This window comes from Lampris incognitus, chromosome 21 (assembly GCF_029633865.1).
Source record: "Lampris incognitus isolate fLamInc1 chromosome 21, fLamInc1.hap2, whole genome shotgun sequence".
Taxonomy (NCBI): Eukaryota; Metazoa; Chordata; class Actinopteri; order Lampriformes; family Lampridae; genus Lampris; species Lampris incognitus.
Genome location: NC_079231.1, coordinates 28,016,722 through 28,035,801, shown reverse-complemented (window position 1 = coordinate 28,035,801; position 19,080 = coordinate 28,016,722). Strand labels below are relative to the sequence as shown.

General features: G+C 48.1%; 1 protein-coding gene across 1 annotated transcript in view; it reads right to left on the bottom strand.

Annotated features, from left to right (window-relative positions):
- Positions 1–7,592, bottom strand: part of LOC130131707 (NALCN channel auxiliary factor 1-like) — a 46,898-nt gene extending 39,306 nt beyond the window's left edge. Inside the window, exon 1 of the mRNA XM_056301491.1 lies at positions 6,897–7,592. Coding sequence (XP_056157466.1) covers positions 6,897–7,592 — 696 coding nt within the window. The remainder of the gene's footprint in view (positions 1–6,896) is intronic.
- Positions 7,593–19,080: the final 11,488 nt, after the last annotated feature.

Here is a 19,080-nt window from a genome sequence, read left to right as displayed (position 1 = left end):
ATACATGTGTCCTGTGTGGGCACCACACATACATGTGTCCTGTGTGGACACCACACATACATGTGCCCTGTGTGGGCACCACACATACATGTGTCCTGTGTGGGACATCACACATACATGTGTCCTTTGTGGGGCACCACACATACATGTGTCCTGTGTGGACACCACACATACATGTGTCCTGTGTGGGACATCACACATACATGTGCCCTGTGTGGGACATCACACATACATGTGCCCTGTGTGGGACATCACACATACATGTGTCCTGTGTGGGCACCACACATACATGTGTCCTGTGTGGGCACCACACATACATGTGTCCTGTGTGGGACACCACACATACATGTGTCCTGTGTGGGCACCACACATACATGTGTCCTGTGTGGACACCGCACATACATGTGCCCTGTGTGGGCACCACACATACATGTGTCCTGTGTGGGACATCACACATACATGTGTCCTTTGTGGGGCACCACACATACATGTGTCCTGTGTGGACACCACACATACATGTGTCCTGTGTGGGACATCACACATACATGTGCCCTGTGTGGGACATCACACATACATGTGCCCTGTGTGGGACATCACACATACATGTGTCCTGTGTGGGCACCACACATACATGTGTCCTGTGTGGGCACTACACATACATGTGTCCTGTGTGGGACATCACACATACATGTGTCCTGTGTGGGACATCACACATACATGTGTCCTGTGTGGGCACCACACATACATGTGTCCTGTGTGGACACCACACATACATGTGTCCTGTGTGGACACCACACATACATGTGCCCTGTGTGGGCACCACACATACATGTGTCCTGTGTGGGACATCACACATACATGTGTCCTTTGTGGGGCACCACACATACATGTGTCCTGTGTGGACACCACACATACATGTGTCCTGTGTGGGACATCACACATACATGTGTCCTTTGTGGGGCACCACACATACATGTGTCCTGTGTGGGACATCACACATACATGTGCCCTGTGTGGGCACTACACATAGATGTGTCCTGTGTGGGCACCACACATACATGTGCCCTGTGTGGGCACTACACATAGATGTGTCCTGTGTGGGCACCACACATACATGTGTCCTGTGTGGACACCACACATACATGTGCCCTGTGTGGGACATCACACATACATGTGCCCTGTGTGGGCACTACACATAGATGTGTCCTGTGTGGGCACCACACATACATGTGTCCTGTGTGGGCACTACACATACATGTGTCCTGTGTGGGACATCACACATACATGTGCCCTGTGTGGGACATCACACATACATGTGTCCTGTGTGGGACACCACACATACATGTGTCCTGTGTGGGGCACCACACATACATATGTCCTGTGTGGGACATCACACATACATGTGTCCTTTGTGGGGCACCACACATACATATGTCCTGTGTGGGACATCACACATACATGTGTCCTTGGTTGTGAAATCACATACTGAGGTAAGTGTTTGTCATATCCCGTGATGTTCACGACAGTCGTCTGTTTTAGGGTTCGAAGCTTTTCACCATCCTCTTGTCTGTAATTGCAACGTATACCCAGACATGACAGACTCATGTCTTCAGTCCCTCTCTCATGTTCAGCATGCTGGCTACAGGTGAGACTCACTCCACCATGCATGCAGACAGACATGGCTGCACCCTCCTACAGACGTATACATGCAATGATGTAAACAGCTTTTCAATGTTGTGAGTCCCCCCCCCCCAGTACCCACAGGTGGTCATTTGAGTGTGTCCCAGGGAAAGAGTGAGGGTCCCCAATAAAACTCATTTGGCAACAAATTGTAGTGTTAACCCTTGTTTGATGTTATATATAGTTATGATTATGGTTATATTCATGTATATGCTGACAGTGTATAAATCCTTGTGCATATATGTGAAGATTGTTGTGTTGTTGTGTTGTTATTCTGTGTTAAGTACACTGAGAGAGGCACGAAACCAGAGTCATATTCCATGTGTGTGCAAACCTACACGGCCAATAAACATGATTCTGATCCTGGTATCTGAAAAATGAACAAATAAAATCCCAAATTCAATTGATGCATGCTGAACAATCCAGGTGAGGAAGTCACAGAAGGTGAATCAGCTCATCTGGACACAACGTGTGTTGACAGACACGTTTCATCATCATCTAAGTGACCTCTTCAGTCTCCCCTGCCTGCAGGTGTCCCCACCCTTATAACCAACCCATAAAGACCCAGACCAACGACCAGTTTCATCTGTAAACCACATTACCTCCGTGGACACCACATCCAGTTCACCAGGAGGATATGGAATATGACAGGTTAGTCTTCTTACACTGTTAAGTTGCAGTTGGTGATGGGGGACATTTGATTGTTGATGGTTACTGTAGACCAACACATACTGATCAGGACTTAAGGTTTGACTCTCATCACCCACTGGAGCACAAACTAGAAGTCATCAGGACGCTGGACCACCGAGCTGACAACGTCCCCACCGACACAGCGGCCGGGGAAGGGGAGAAATCCCACATTAAACAGGCCCTGGTTAAGTGTGGTTATCCTGACTGGGCGCTTGTCTAAGCCAGGAAGACCCTGAACAGTGCTCCCGCTGATCCAAGAGAGGAGGAGGACAACAGCTGTCTAAGCGTAAACCAGTGGTGATTCTGTATGTGGTGGGAGTGTCGGAAAAGCCGAGACTTGTATTTTCACAGCACCACAACTCGGTTGCTTTCAAACCCCAAAACGCTCTGCACCAGAAGGTGGTCCACCCCTAGCACCGGGTCCCCCAGCACAAACAGAGCAATATAGTGTAGCTGTTAAGTACAAGGAGGGTTGCCGAAGAGGATGGCACAACACTGGAGACCTAACACCTCAGACCAGGACTCCACAGTGTACACAATCTACACAGTCTACACCGTCTACACAGTCTACACCCATCTGCACCATCTACACAGTCTACACCCATCTGCACCATCTACACAGTCTACACCATCTACACAGTCTACACCGTCTACACAGTCTACACCCATCTGCACCATCTACACAGTCTACACCCATCTACACGGGCTACACCATCTACACAGTCTACACCCATCTGCACCATCTACACAGTCTACACCCATCTGCACCATCTACACAGTCTACACCATCTACACAGTCTATACCATCTACACAGTCTACACCCATCTGTACCATCCACGCAGTCTACACCATCAAGTTACGCCCACAGTTATGAGGATGACCCTCATAACTGTGGGCATAACTTGATATGTATAACTTGAAACGTTTCACCCCTGTGCTGATAGGTGCAAGTGAAAGTGTGTGGACAGTGGTGTGCATATGGTTGACATTTCTCCATGGCAAATCTTGCAGGCATCGCGAAAAATATGCCATTGTCAATAGCACACGTCAACAAACTGGTATGTATGACCGCTGCAGTAGTTGCCTACCAACGCGGGATCGCCGGGTTGAATCCCTGTGTTACCTCCGGCTTGGTCGGGCGTCCCTACAGACACAATTGGCCGTGTCTGCGGGTGGGAAGTCGGATGTGGGTATGTGTCCTGGTCGCTGCACTGGCGCCTCCTCTGGTCGGTCGGAGCGCCCCCGGATCGGCGGAGAGGAGGTGGAGCAGCGAACGGGACGGCTCAAGAGGAGCTGGGTAACTGGCCGGATTCAAATTGGGGAGAAAAAATTGGAAAAGGGGGAAAAAAATGACCGCTGCAGTAGAAACCGGAAGTCAGTGGACTACAGTTATGCACAGGCAAACTTGTTTATATCTGTCGTCATTTTCAGGCGCACGTGTAACGTTGAAAGATATACAGTTCAACATGGTGGTCCGACCTATCTGACGTTTCTACTGTGTTTCTTTTCTGCACTGCGCTGCTTTGCTAGCGTCTTTAATAAACCAAATCTACATCTTAGCTACAGCTAACCACCGGTCTGCTAACTGCTAGTTTTAGGTAAACTCCAACTGTCATTTTCTCTAGTTTGTGGCCCAACAGTTAGATAAGGTGTCCAACTTATAACGTTAGTGAAAGTGTTGCTGTGATGAGATATGACATCATCATCACACGTGACATCACGCGACATCATAACATCACGAAAAAACAAAACATTCAACATTCTGCTGCCAGATGTTGCATTATTTAAAGTCATGGTCACTTCATTTAAGAACACGCTTGAAAGGCTGTAAGAAAAAGTGAAACTGATTCAACCCAGGACAGAAAGAGAAAAGGGAAGGAGCATCTTACGAAAATAGAAGGTATCTGACTGTATGTATGTCTGTCCTCCGATTTTCTCGACAACCCTTCGTCCGAGGGACTTGGCAGCTGGCGGGTGTGTGTTGCTGAGGAACCCAGGAAGAGCAGTGCCGAGTGTGAAGCTGTTGAGATGAGCGGTTGTCAAGACAATCTCAGGACTGACATACATAGTACAGACAGAGACGTTCTTCCCATGGCGACCGGACGAACAGCGCCACGCTGCCATTGCGGCCCACACTGTGGTCGGAGGGGGTATTACACACGAACGGGCACTGCACTAGTGTCTGAGCATGTTTGCTCTCCGGAGAGGGGAACCTGAAAGACGCGAACCCTTCTCACGCTTCACCGTTACCCCGCCCGCCCGCCCACAACGAGGCTAACCGCTGCTCCTCAGCTGAGACGGCATCTCAGTGGCTCCTCGCCTCCGCTTACTCCGCGCCCTCACATTGTATGTACGTGACGCTGGCGTTTTCTACCCGGAAGTTATTATAAACAAAATATAGCGAATAAAATCTGTGCGGCGAGCTGGTTGCAGCTAAAGCAGCATTTCGCGGTTTATTTCCTTTATTTCTGTGATTTCGGATTTTAGTGCAGCAGAGACGCAGGACGCGCACCTGTTTACGTCACTGTACATACGCCAAATTAGTGCAAACCCAGAGGAGGTAGCAGGGCAATGACGATCAGCCATGATGAATTCAGTTTAGGGGTTTCAACCCTGGACTCCAATGCTAATGCGATGCAACGTGAGCAGGGTAGCTGTCAACTGACTTCCAACTGACTTCCTCAATCGCAAGTACTCAGCCACAAGGCCAGACTTCACATGGCCGTGGTCTAGCTGAGGCACTTTTTAAGCGGCATTCTTTCACATGTCACCTCTGTGGTTTTCATGAAAGACGCGTTTATATGCTGATGCAGACATTCAATGAACACTAAAGAGCAGCTGATGTGATCATGTCTTATCACCCTCCAGGGCACGGACCACTTTATGAAGGTAATGAAGACAAAACCGTCTTCAACAACGGGTGTAAACTTGCACCAGGGACACAATCAAGCACTTCGAAGCGGCATATACGAACGCAAAGTAAAACAGTGAAATGAAAATGAAATACTGGTGTCCCTGAAGGTTTATTAATGTACAATTTCAAGTTTCTGTGGCGTCTTCCCCGTGTGGCATGGCTGTGAGAACTTTGCAACAGGAAGGAAATTATTTTTGATCTGCTCATTGACATGACCATTTCTACAGACGGACAACGACTGTGTTATTCCATGTTTCAACACTTGTAGCCCACAGCTTAAAGTAAATCAGGGTTGTCTGATACCCTGTCCTGTGACTTACATTAACTTCATACACGTACTGAATATGACCTGGTGGTGTGATGGGATGTGAGCGATTTTCCCGTTGCCTTTGCAAGAACCAGGGCAGGAAAGAGGAGGAAGAGCAGATCATTTTCCCTGGAGGAATACACAACAGGGATGTAGCATGTCTCATCAGCGTTTTATCCTCTCTGAGTGGTCAAACGAAGGGGTTCAGCCCCCTGTAGGTCTTTTCATGCTACTGAAAGACGCTGGTTTGTTGGGAGGCTAGCAGATGGCCCGATTCATGTTTTGACACCTTCTCTGCCACCGATTAGTGAATGGAGGCCATCGGGGATTGGCCGAGGCCTGTGTGAAGGGAAGGGAAGGGAAGGGCAGCTTCAGCACCACGGACAGCTGCCGGGGCGCTGGATCTGCCCTTCATGAAACGGTCCTCATCTGAGATTTCTCCTCAGAAAGCTAACACACTTCCCATGTGCAGATCAAGTTTAAACAGAAACGTTCTGGGACAGACATTTACGTGGCCATCGTCGTTGCGGTCACGTGGCTTCAGGAGCCCTGAAAGGAAAACAGCGAGCTACAGGGCCTACATTGTGCCAGGCTTATACTGAGACTGTGCAAATGGAGAGGAACACGGCCTTGGCGTGGGCCTGCCCACAGAAGTGCAACCTATAATAAGCAAACACATGCAAGGGGGGGGGGAGCTTTCCGCCACAGCAGGCAGGGAAACCTCCTCTTCACTTTAATGAAATGCACTCGATATGAAGTAGGGGAGCAATGATCAACACCTGGGTGACTGCGACAGGAAAGGCAGGATGACGTATGAACGAGGCTCGAAAGTTGTTTGCAAATGGTAGTGACTGCAACATGCTCTCGAATAAAATCTTAGCTTATAAATATCAGGCTGCAAAGTTGATCCTTTCAGCCTATCAATAAGCAATATTATAATCTTTCTCAGCCCACCCCATCTAGGTATCAATAACGGTGCAGCCTGATTAGGCCCTACTAGTCTAAGGAGGCCAGTCGGCCTTCAATGTCAAATAATACACCATAAGATAAAGAGAGGGAACTTCACCACCTGCAAGACGAGCTCTGAATAACGCATATGAAAATGAGGGCCAGTAGCTTGGCTCATAAGGCCACATTAGCATCAGTTTGGGGCCTAAATAAAATTTGGAGATGAATGAACGTGAGGCCTTGCCTCGAGCACAGAGTCTCCTTGAATCTGTCATCCGTCTCCATGGTGACAGGAGGACTAAACCGCATCTATCTGGCCCAAATCAACAGATGGGTACAAGATCCCGTCAGCCTACCTTGCACTGCTCCATGCACGTCCTCACTGAATATGCATCCGTCTCGTATTTCTGAGTCATGAGCTCAAAGTCATCATATTTCTCCTGGGCGTGCTGGTCGTAGCGCTGGTACGCCTGGATGCACAGACTGCATCTCGTCATGTCACCGTCGCTGAGCACATCCAGGCTGCAGTTCAAATCGTCCGGACGTGTCGACCCATAAAACAAATCCAATAGAGAATAGGAATTACAAAAAGAAAGGTACAAATCACTCATATTTACAGACCGAGTCCCCTCCTTTTCGGAAAGGCCCTTGCACAAATGGTCGGCATCTCCAAAAGCGAAGCAGTTTTTAGATAAACTATCTTGTTGGCAAGTTTCAATTCGCCATAAATTGGTAGAATTTCCTATAAAAATAGCATCTTCGTTTCCTCTGAGGCTGCTGTGTGCTAAATGGGTTCGGGGTGATGGGTGGTTGGATGTATAGACGCCCATGTCCGGAGAGGAAAACTTGTCGCGGGTCCTGGTCAGTTTGGCCTCGGCGCAGAACCACAGGTGATCAGAGAGGAGAATAGTGAAGAACAAGAGGGATGCCAAGGACAGTCGCCATCTCTGCGCCCTCTCTGAGTCGGTGAATGGCTTTTCGTTCTCGCGGGGTGCTAGCCAGATTTGGAAGCCGTCATCTTGCTGCCAACACGTCCGAGCTCCCCTGGTCATATTTTGGGAACGCGCTTCGCCGGCCGACTCCACCGTGGGGGCTTCTCTGCCACAACAGTCATTGACATGGGTCCACTTTGCGTTTCGCTCCTCTCAGACGCCGGGATGTGGCTCGTCCTGGCTCACCTCCGCGACTATCGGCAAATCCCATTAAAATACCGCGCCGGCGGAGAAAAGATGCGTCGCAGCCATGGGCCGTGTTCTCCACGTCTCTCCGGTGAAGATGCTCTGCTTTAGCAACATGTCTCGCCCCTTAGCGCCTCCTCTAGCCTCTGCTGCGCCCCGCTCGCCTCCTCTGCGTAGCCTCCGCTCGTCTTCTAGCACGCATTTACATTTCCCCCGGCCTCGGTGCTGCGGGCACGACGGCTCGGACGTCCACCAGCATGGCGACGTCGTTCCCGTTTCTCGGCGAATGGGTCGGGACCTCGTATGTACTTATGTATGTATGTGTGAGTGAGTGAGTGAGTGTGTGTGTGTGTGTGTGTGTGTGTGTGTGTGTGTGTGTGTGTAAATATATATATAAATATATAAATATATATATTCATATATATATACGTATATATATACGTATATATATATATATACGTGTTTTACGCTCGCACAGTCATGTCGCTCTCGTACCAACTTGCCGCCATGTTTGCCAAGAGACGCTTTTTTTTAACGGGAGCTGCGTCGCGCGAGACGTCTTCGGCGCCGCGGCCCCGCCGCCCGCGTGCGCGTGAGCCCCGGCGGAAGGGGCGGCAGACGGACACGGACTGTCACGAATACCTCAAATAACATATCTGTTATATGTTGTTTGCGTGTGCTTTGAAACCGTCTGGGAAAACAACAATAATGTACTCAAACCTGCAAATGAACCGGAAATGGCCGCGCTGATCACTTATTACCGTTACCAGGCTACTGAGTCCAAACGCAACCGGCTTGAAACGGAGGTGACGACTGTGGTTTATTCAGCGTTGCGTTCCATTCCTGTGTGTCTGCTAGTATGCCGTAGAGGCCGTTGTTGTTGTTGTTTAATCGGTAAATTAGTCCTACACCTGCATTAGTTTTAATCAAACCCGTTAACACTCAATGGCTTTACTATTTCCCTACTAATCTTGACTTTTCCCTCCTGGTGCATCTGGGTTGAGTAGTGGTGAGATGGAGTAAACTGGTCTCTGCTGAGTGGTGGTGGGATGGAGTAAACTGGTCTCTGCTGACTGGTGGTGAGATGGAGTAAACTGGTCTCTGCTGAGTGGTGGTGAGATGGAGTAAACTGGTCTCTGCTGAGTGGTGGTGAGACGGAGTAAACTGGTCTCTGACAAGTGGTGGTGAGATGGAGTAAACTGGTATGCTGTGTGGTTGGGAGATAAAGTAAACTAGTCTTTGTTGAGTGGTGAAGAAATGGATTAAATTGGTCTTTGCTAAGTGGTGGTGAGATGGAATAAGCTGTTCTCTGTTGACTGCTGGTAAAATGGAGTAAACTAATCTGTTGAGTGGCGGTGAGATGGCGTAAACTGGTATCTGTTGGTTGGTGGTGTGATAGAGTAGACTGGGTCTCCTGAGTGGTGGTGCGATGGAGTAAACTGGTCTCTGCTTTGAGGTGGTGGGATGGAGTAAACTGGTCTACTGTGTGGTGGTGAGATGGAGTAAACATGTCTTTGCTGAGTGGTGGTGAGATGAAGTAGAATGGTCTCTGCTGTGTGGTGGTGAGATAAAGTAAACTGGTCTCTGTCAAGTGGTGGTGAGATGGAGTAAACTGGTCTGCTGTGTGGTGGTGAGATGGAGTAAACTGGTCTGCTGTGTGGTTGTGATATAAAGTAAACTAGTCTTTGCTGAGGTGTGGTGAGATGGAGTATATTGGTTTTTGCTGAGTGGTGGTGAGATAAAGTAAACTGGTCTCTGCTGTGCGGTGGTGAGATGGAGTAAGCTAGTCTCTGTTGACTCGTGGTGAGATGGAGTAAACTGGTCTCTGCCGAGTGGTGGTAAGATGGAGTAAATGGTCTCTTCCAAGTGGTGGTGTAATGGAGTAAACTGGTCTCTGCTAACTGGTAGTGAGATGGAGTAAACTGGTCTCTACTGTGTGGTGGTGAGATGGAGTAAACTGGTGTCTGCAGACTAGTGGTCAGATGGAGTAAGCTAGTCTTTGCTGGTTGGTAGTGGTGAGATGGGGTAAACTGGTCTCTTTTGAGTGGTGGTGAGATGGAGTGAACTGGTCTCTGTTGAATGGTGGTGCAATGGAGTAAACTGGTACCTATTGAGTGGTGGTGTGATGGAGTAAATTGGTCTCTGCCAAGTGGTGGTGATATGGAGTAAACTAGTCTTTGCTGCGTGGTGGTGAGGTGGACTAAAGTGGTCTCTGCTGTGTAGTGGTGAGATGGACTAAGCTGGTCTCTAATGTGTGGTGGTGAGATGGAGTAAACTGGTCTCTATTGAGTGGTGATGAGATGGAATAAACTGGTCTCTGTCAAGTGGTAGTGAGATGGAGTAAACTGGTCTCTAATATGCGGCGGTGAGATTGAGTAAACTTCTCTGCTGTATGGTGGTGAGATGAAATAAACTGGTCTCTATTGAGAGGTGGAGAGATGGAGTAAACTAGTCTTTGATAAGTGGTGTTGAGATGGAATAATCTGTTCTCTGTTGACTGCTGGTGAGATGGAGTAAACTGCCCTGTTGAGTGGCGGTGAGATGGCATAAACTGGTATCTGTTGGTTGGTGGTGTGATAGAGTAGACTGGGTCTCTTGAGTGGTGGTGCGATGGAGTAAACTGGTCGGCTGTGTGGTGGTGAGATGGAGTAAACTAGTGTTTGCTGATTGGTCGTGAGATGGAGTAAACAGGTATTTGCTGATTGGTGGTGAGATGGAGTAAACTGGTATCTGCTGTGCAGTGGTATGATGGAGTAAACTAGTCTCTGTTGAGTCGTGGTGAGATGGAGTAAACTGGTCTCTGCTGAGTGGTGGTAAGATGGAGTAAATGGTCTCTGTCAAGTGGTGGTGAAATAAAGTAAACTGGTCACTGCTGACTGGTAGTGAGATGGAGTAAACTGGTCTCTAATATGTGGTGGTTAGATAAAGTAAACTGGTCTCTGCTGTGTGGTGGTGAGATGGAATAAACTAGTCTCTGTTGAATGGTGGTAAGATGGAGTACACTGGTCTCTGTTGTGTGGTGGTAAAATGGAGTAAACTGGTCTCTGCTGACTGGTGATGAGATGGAGTAAACTGGTCTCTGTTGAGTTGTGGTGCGACGGAGTAAACTGGTGTCTGTTGAGTGGTGGTGAGATGGAGTAAACTGGTCTCTGTTGAGTGGTGGTGCGATGGAGTAAACTGGTATCTGTTGAGTGGTGGTGAGATAGAGTAGAATAGTCTTTGCTGAGTGGTGGTGAGAAGGAGTAAACTGGTATCTGCTGTGTGGTGGTGAGATAAAGTAAACTGGTCAGTGCTGTGTGGTGGTGAGATGGGGTAAACTAGACCCTGCTGTGTGGTGGTGAGATGGAGTAAACTGGTCTGCTATGTGTTGGTGAGATGGAGTAAACTGGTCTCTGTTGAGTGGCGGTGAGATGGCATAAACTGGTATCTGTTGGTTGGTGGTGTGATAGAGTAGACTGGGTCTCTTGAGTGGTGGTGAGATGGAGTAAACTCGTCTCTGCTTTGAGGTGGTGAGATGGAGTAAACTGGTCGGCTGTGTGGTGGTGAGATGGAGTAAACTGTTCTCTGCGGTGTGGTGGTGAGATGGAATAAACTGGTCTTTGTTGAGCGGTGGAGAGATGGAGTAAACTAGTCTTTGCTAATTGGTGGTGAGATGGAATAAGCTGTTCGCTGTTGACTGGTGGTGAGATGGAGTAAAGTGCTCTGTTGAGTGGCGGTAAGATGGCGTAAACTTGTATCTGTTGGTTGGTGGTGTGATAGAGTAGACTGGGTCTCTTGAGTGGTGGTGCGATCGAGTAAACTAGTCTCTGTTGATTGGTGCTGAGATGGAGTAAACTGGTCTCTATAGACTGGTGGTGAGATGGAGTAAACTGGTCTCTGCTTTGAGGTGGTGACAAGGAGTAAACTAGTCTTCGCTGAGTGGTGGTGAGATGGAGTAAACTGGTCTCTGCTGACTGGTGGTGAGATGAAGTAAAGTGGTCTCTGCTGAGTGGTGGTGAGATGAAGTAAACTGGTCTCTGCTGCCTGGTGCTGAGATGAAGTAAACTGGTCTCTGCTGAGTGGTGGTGACATGGAGTAAACTGGTCTCTGCTGACTGGTGGCGAGATGAAGTAAACTGGTCTCCGCTGAGCGGTGGTGAGATGAAGTAAACTGGTCTCTGCTGACTGGTGGTGAGATGGAGTAAACTGGTCTCTGCCAAATGGTGGTAAGATGGAGTAAACTGGTCTCTGCTGTGTGGTGGTCAAATGGAGTAAACTGGTCTCTGCTGACTGGTGGTGAGATGGACTGAACTGGTCTCTGCTGACTGGTGGTGAGATGGAGTAAACTGGTCTCTGCTAAATGGTAGTGAGATGGAGTAAACTGGTCTCTGTTGAGTTGAGGTGAGATGGAGTAAACTGGTCTCTGCTAAATGGTGGTGAGATGGAGTAAACTGGTCTTTGCCTGGTGGTGGTAAGATGGGGTAAATTGGTCTCTTTTGAGTGGTAGTGAGATGGAGTAAAATGTTCACTGTTGACTGGTTGTGCAATGGAGTAAACTGGTCTCTTTTGAGCGGTGATGAGATGGAGTAAACTGGTCTCTGTTGAGCGGTGATGAGATGGAGTAAACTTGTCTGTGTTGAGTGGTGATGACATGGAGTAAACTTGTCTCTGCTGTGTGGTAGTGAGATAAAGTAAACTGGTCTCTGCTGTGTGGTGGTGAGATGGAGTGAACTGGTTGCTGCCAAGTGGTGGTGAGATAGATTTAACTGGTTTCTGCAGACTAGCGGCGAGACGGAGTAAACTGGTTTTTGCCTGGTGGTGGTAAGATGGGGTAAACTGGTCTCTTTTAAGTGGCAGTGAGAGGGAGTAAAATGTTTACTGTTTACTGGTGGTGCAATGGAGTAAACTGGTCTCTGTTGAATGGTGCTGCGATGGATTACACAGGTCTCTGTTGAGTTGTGATGAGATCGAGTAAACTTGTCTCTGTTGAGTGGTGATGAGGCGGAGGAAACTGGTCTCTGTTGAGTGGTAGTGCGATGGAGTAAATTGGTCTCTATTGATTGGTGGCGAGATATCTTAAACTGGTCTCTTTTGAGTGGTTGATGAGATGAAGTAAACTGCACTGTTGAGGTGGTGAGATGGCATAAACTGTTCTCTGCTGTGCGGTTGCGCGATGGAGGAAACTGGTCTCTGTTGAGTGGTGGTGAGATGGACTAAACTGGTCTCTGTTGAGTGGTGATGAGATTGCGTAAACTGGCCTCTTTTGAGGGGTGGTGAGATCGGGTAAACTTGTCTCTTTTGAGTGGTGGTGAGATGGAGTGAACTGGTCTCTGTTGAATGGTGGTGCAAAGGAGTCACCTGGTCTCTATTGAGTGGTGGTGCGATTGAGTAAACTGGTCTCTGCCAAGTTGTGCTGAGATGGTCTCTGCTGTGCGGTGGTGAGAAGGATTAAACTGGTCTCTGCTGTGTGGTAGTGAGATTGAGTAAACTGGTCTTTGTTGAGTGGTGGTGAGACGGAGTAAACCTGTCTCTATTGAGTGGGGGTGAGATAGCTTAAACTTTTCTCTGTTGAGTGGTGATGAGATGTATAAAACTGGTCTCTGCTAAGTGGTGGTAAGATGGAGTAAATGGTCTCTTCCAAGTGGTGGTGAAATGGAGTAAACTGGTCTCTGCTAACTGGTAGTGAGATGGAGTAAACTGGTCTCTACTGTGTGGTGGTGAGATGGAGTAAACTGGTCTGCTGTGTGGTTGTGATATAAAGTAAACTAGTCTTTGCTGAGGTGTGGTGAGATGGAGTATATTGGTTTTTGCTGAGTGGTGGTGAGATAAAGTAAACTGGTCTCTGCTGTGCGGCGGTGAGATGGAGTAAGCTAGTCTCTATTGACTCGTGGTGAGATGGAGTAAATGGTCTCTTCCAAGTGGTGGTGAAGTGGAGTAAACTGGTCTCTGCTAACTGGTAGTGAGATGGAGTAAACTGGTCTCTACTGTGTGGTGGTGAGATGGAGTAAACTGGTGTCTGCAGACTAGTGGTCAGATGGAGTAAGCTAGTCTTTGCTGGTTGGTGGTGGTGAGATGGGGTAAACTGGTCTCTTTTGAGTGGTGGTGAGATGGAGTGAACTGGTCTCTGTTGAATGGTGGTGCAATGGAGTAAACTGGTCCCTATTGAGTGGTGGTGTGATGGAGTAAATTGGTCTCTGCCAATTGGTGGTGATATGGAGTAAACTAGTCTTTGCTGCGTGGTGGTGAGGTGGACTAAAGTGGTCTCTGCTGTGTAGTGGTGAGATGGACTAAACTGGTCTCTAATGTGTGGTGGTGAGATGGAGTAAACTGGTCTCTATTGAGTGGTGATGAGATGGAATAAACTGGTCTCTGTCAAGTGGTAGTGAGATGGAGTAAACTGGTCTCTAATATATGGCGGTGAGATTGAGTAAACTTCTCTGCTGTGTGGTGGTGAGATGGAATAAACTGGTCTCTATTGAGAGGTGGAGAGATGGAGTAAACTGGTCTTTGATAAGTGGTGTTGAGATGGAATAATCTGTTCTCTGTTGACTGCTGGTGAGATGGAGTAAACTGCCCTGTTGAGTGGCGGTGAGATGGCATAAACTGGTATCTGTTGGTTAGTGGTGTGATAGAGTAGACTGGGTCTCTTGAGTGGTGGTGCGATGGAGTAAACTGGTCGGCTGTGTGGTGGTGAGATGGAGTAAACTAGTGTTTGCTGATTGGTCGTGAGATGGAGTAAACAGGTATTTGCTGAATGGTGGTGAGATGGAGTAAACTGGTATCTGCTGTGCAGTGGTATGATGGAGTAAACTAGTCTCTGTTGAGTCGTGGTGAGATGGAGTAAACTGGTCTCTGCTGAGTGGTGGTGAAATAAAGTAAACTGGTCTCTGCTGACTGGTAGTGAGATGGAGTAAACTGGTCTCTAATATGTGGTGGTTAGATAAAGTAAACTGGTCTCTGCTGTGTGGTGGTGAGATGGAATAAACTGGTCTCTGTTGAATGGTGGTAAGATGGAGTAAACTTGTCTCTGTTTTGTGGTGTTGAGATGGCGTAAACTGGTCTCTGTTTTGTGGTGGTGAAATGGAGTAAACTGGTCTCTGCTGACTGGTGATGAGATGGAGTAAATTGGTCTCTGTTTAGTTGTGGTGCGACGGAGTAAACTGGTGTCTGTTGAGTGGTGGTGAGATGAAGTAAACTGGTCTCTGTTGAGATGTGGTGCTATGGAGTAAACTGGTATCTGTTGAGTGGTGGTGAGATAGAGTAAAATAGTCTTTGCTGAGTGGTGGTGAGAAGGAGTAAACTGGTCTCAGCTGTGTGGTGGTGAGATAAAGTAAACTGGTCTGTGCTGTGTGGTGGTGAGATGGGGTAAACTAGACCCTGCTGTGTGGTGGTGAGATGGAGTAAACTGGTCTCTATTGAGTGGTGATGAGATGGAATAAACTGGTCTCTGTCAAGTGGTGGTGAAATGAAGTAAACTGGTCTCCTCTGTGTGGTGAGATGGAATAAACTGGTCTCTATTGAGTGGTGGAGAGATGGAGTAAACTCGTCTCTGCTTTGAGGTGGTGAGATGGAGTAAACTGGTCGGCTGTGTGGTGGTGAGATGGAGTAAACTGTTCTGTGCGGTGTGGTGGTGAGATGGAATAAACTGGTCTTTGTTGAGCGGTGGAGAGATGGCGTAAACTTGTATCTGTTGGTTGGTGGTGTGATAGAGTAGACTGGGTCTCTTGAGTGGTGGTGCGATCGAGTAAACTAGTCTCTGTTGATTGATGCTGAGATGGAGTAAACTGGTCTCTATAGAGTGGTGGTGAGATGGAGTAAACTGGTTTCTGCTTTGAGGTGGTGACAAGGAGTAAACTAGTCTTTGCTGAGTGGTGGTGAGATGGAGTAAACTGGTCTCTGCTGACTGGTGGTGAGATGAAGTAAAGTGGTCTCTGCTGAGTGGTGGTGAGATGAAGTAAACTGGTCTCTGCTGCCTGGTGCTGAGATGAAGTAAACTGGTCTCTGCTGAGTGGTGGTGACATGGAGTAAACTGGTCTCTGCTGACTGGTGGCGAGATGAAGTAAACTGGTCTCCGCTGAGCGGTGGTGAGATGAAGTAAACTGGTCTCTGCTGACTGGTGGTGAGATGGAGTAAACTGGTCTCTGCCAAATGGTGGTAAGATGGAGTAAACTGGTCTCTGCTTTTTGGTGGTCAAATGGAGTAAACTGGTCTCTGCTGACTGGTGGTGAGATGGACTGAACTGGTCTCTGCTGACTGGTGGTGAGATGGAGTAAACTGGTCTCTGCTAAATGGTGGTGAGATGGAGTAAACTGGTCTCTGTTGAGTTGAGGTGAGATGGAGTAAACTGGGCTCTGCTAAATGGTGGTGAGATGGAGTAAACTGGTCTTTGCCTGGTGGTGGTAAGATGGGTAAATTGGTCTCTTTTGAGTGGTAGTGAGATGGAGTAAAATGTTAACTGTTGACTGGTTGTGCAATGGAGTAAACTGGTCTCTGTTGAATGGTGGTGAGATGGAGTAAACTGGTCTCTGCCAAATGGTGGTAAGATGGAGTAAACTGGTCTCTGCTGTGTGGTGGTCAAATGGAGTAAACTGGTCTCCGCTGACTGGTGGTGAGATGGAGTAAACTGGTCTCTGCTAAATGGTGGTGACCTGGAGTAAACTGGTCTCTGTTGAGTTGTGGTGAGATGGAGTAAACTGGTCTCTGCTAAATGGTGTTGAGATGGAATAATCTGTTCTCTGTTGACTGCTGGTGAGATGGAATAAACTGCCCTGTTGAGTGGCGGTGAGATGGCATAAACTGGTATCTGTTGGTTGGTCGTGTGATAGAGTAGACTGGGTCTCTTGAGTGGTGGTGAGATGGAGTAAACTCGTCTCTGCTTTGAGGTGGTGAGATGGAGTAAACTGGTCGGCTGTGTGGTGGTGAGATGGAGTAAACTGTTCTGTGCGGTGTGGTGGTGAGATGGAATAAACTGGTCTTTGTTGAGCGGTGGAGAGATGGAGTAAACTAGTCTTTGCTAATTGGTGGTGAGATGGAATAAGCTGTTCGCTGTTGACTGGTGGTGAGATGGAGTAAAGTGTTCTGTTGAGTGGTGGTAAGATGGCGTAAACTTGTATCTGTTGGTTGGTGGTGTGATAGAGTAGACTGGGTCTCTTGAGTGGTGGTGCGATCGAGTAAACTAGTCTCTGTTGATTGGTGCTGAGATGGAGTAAACTGGTCTCTATAGACTGGTGGTGAGATGGAGTAAACTGGTCTCTGCTTTGAGGTGGTGACAAGGAGTAAACTAGTCTTTGCTGAGTGGTGGTGAGATGGAGTAAACTGGTCTCTGCTGACTGGTGGTGAGATGAAGTAAAGTGGTCTCTGCTGAGTGGTGGTGAGATGAAGTAAACTGGTCTCTACTGCCTGGTGCTGAGATGAAGTAAACTGGTCTCTGCTGAGTGGTGGTGACATGGAGTAAACTGGTCTCTGCTGACTAGTGGCGAGATGAAGTAAACTGGTCTCTGCTGAGTGGTGGTGAGATGAAGTAAACTGGTCTCTGCTGAGTGGTGGTGAGATGGAGTAAACTGGTCTCTGCCAAATGGTGGTAAGATGGAGTAAACTGGTCTCTGCTGTGTGGTGGTCAAATGGAGTAAACTGGTCTCTGCTGACTGGTGGTGAGATGGACTGAACTGGTCTCTGCTGACTGGTGGTGAGATGGAGTAAACTGGTCTCTGCCAAATGGTGGTAAGATGGAGTAAACTGGTCTCTGCTGTTTGGTGGTCAAATGGAGTAAACTGGTCTCTGCTGATGGGTGGTGAGATGGACTGAACTGGTCTCTGCTGACTGGTGGTGAGATGGAGTAAACTGGTCTCTGCTAAATGGTGGTGAGATGGAGTAAACTGGTCTCTGTTGAGTTGTGGTGAGATGGAGTAAACTGGTCTCTGCTAAATGGTGGTGAGATGGAGTAAACTGGTCTCTATTGAGTGGTGGAGAGATGGAGTAAACTAGTCTTTGATAAGTGGTGTTGAGATGGAATAATCTGTTCTCTGTTGACTGCTGGTGAGGTGGAATAAACTGCCCTGTTGAGTGGCGGTGAGATAGCATAAACTGGTATCTGTTGGTTGTTGGTGTGATAGAGTAGACTGGGTCTCTTGAGTGGTGGTGAGATGGAGTAAACTCGTCTCTGCTTTGAGGTGGTGAGATGGAGTAAACTGGTCGGCTGTGTGGTGGTGAGATTGAGTAAACTGTTCTCTGCGGTGTGGGGTTGAGATGGAATAAACTGGTCTTTGTTGAGCGGTGGAGAGATGGAGTAAACTAGTCTTTGCTAATTGGTGGTGAGATGGAATAAGCTGTTCGCTGTTGACTGGTGGTGAGATGGAGTAAAGTGCTCTGTTGAGTGGCGGTAAGATGGCGTAAACTTGTATCTGTTGGTTGGTGGTGTGATAGAGTAGACTGGGTCTCTTGAGTGGTGGTGCGATCGAGTAAACTAGTCTCTGTTGATTGGTGCTGAGATGGAGTAAACTGGTCTCTATAGAGTGGTGGTGAGATGGAGTAAACTGGTCTTTGCTTTGAGGTGGTGACAAGGAGTAAACTAGTCTTTGCTGAGTGGTGGTGAGATGGAGTAAACTGGTCTCTGCTGACTGGTGGTGAGATGAAGTAAAGTGGTCTCTGCTGAGTGGTGGTGAGATGAAGTAAACTGGTCTCTGCTGCCTGGTGCTGAGATGAAGTAAACTGGTCTCTGCTGAGTGGTGGTGACATGGAGTAAACTGGTCTCTGCTGACTGGTGGCGAGATGAAGTAAACTGGTCTCCGCTGAGCGGTGGTGAGATGAAGTAAACTGGTCTCTGCTGACTGGTGGTGAGATGGAGTAAACTGGTCTCTGCCAAATGGTGGTAAGATGGAGTAAACTGGTCTCTGCTGTTTGGTGGTCAAATGGAGTAAACTGGTCTCTGCTGACTGGTGGTGAGATGGACTGAACTGGTCTCTGCTGACTGGTGGTGAGATGGAGTAAACTGGTCTCTGCTAAATGGTGGTGAGATGGAGTAAACTGGTCTCTGTTGAGTTGAGGTGAGATGGAGTAAACTGGTCTCTGCTAAATGGTGGTGAGATGGAGTAAACTGGTCTTTGCCTGGTGGTGGTAAGATGGGGTAAATTGGTCTCTTTTGAGTGGTAGTGAGATGGAGTAAAATGTTAACTGTTGACTGGTTGTGCAATGGAGTAAACTGGTCTCTGTTGAATGGTGGTGAGATGGAGTAAACTGGTCTCTGCCAAATGGTGGTAAGATGGAGTAAACTGGTCTCTGCTGTGTGGTGGTCAAATGGAGTAAACTGGTCTCTGCTGACTGGTGGTGAGATGAAGTAAAGTGGTCTCTGCTGAGTGGTGGTGAGATGAAGTAAACTGGTCTCTGCT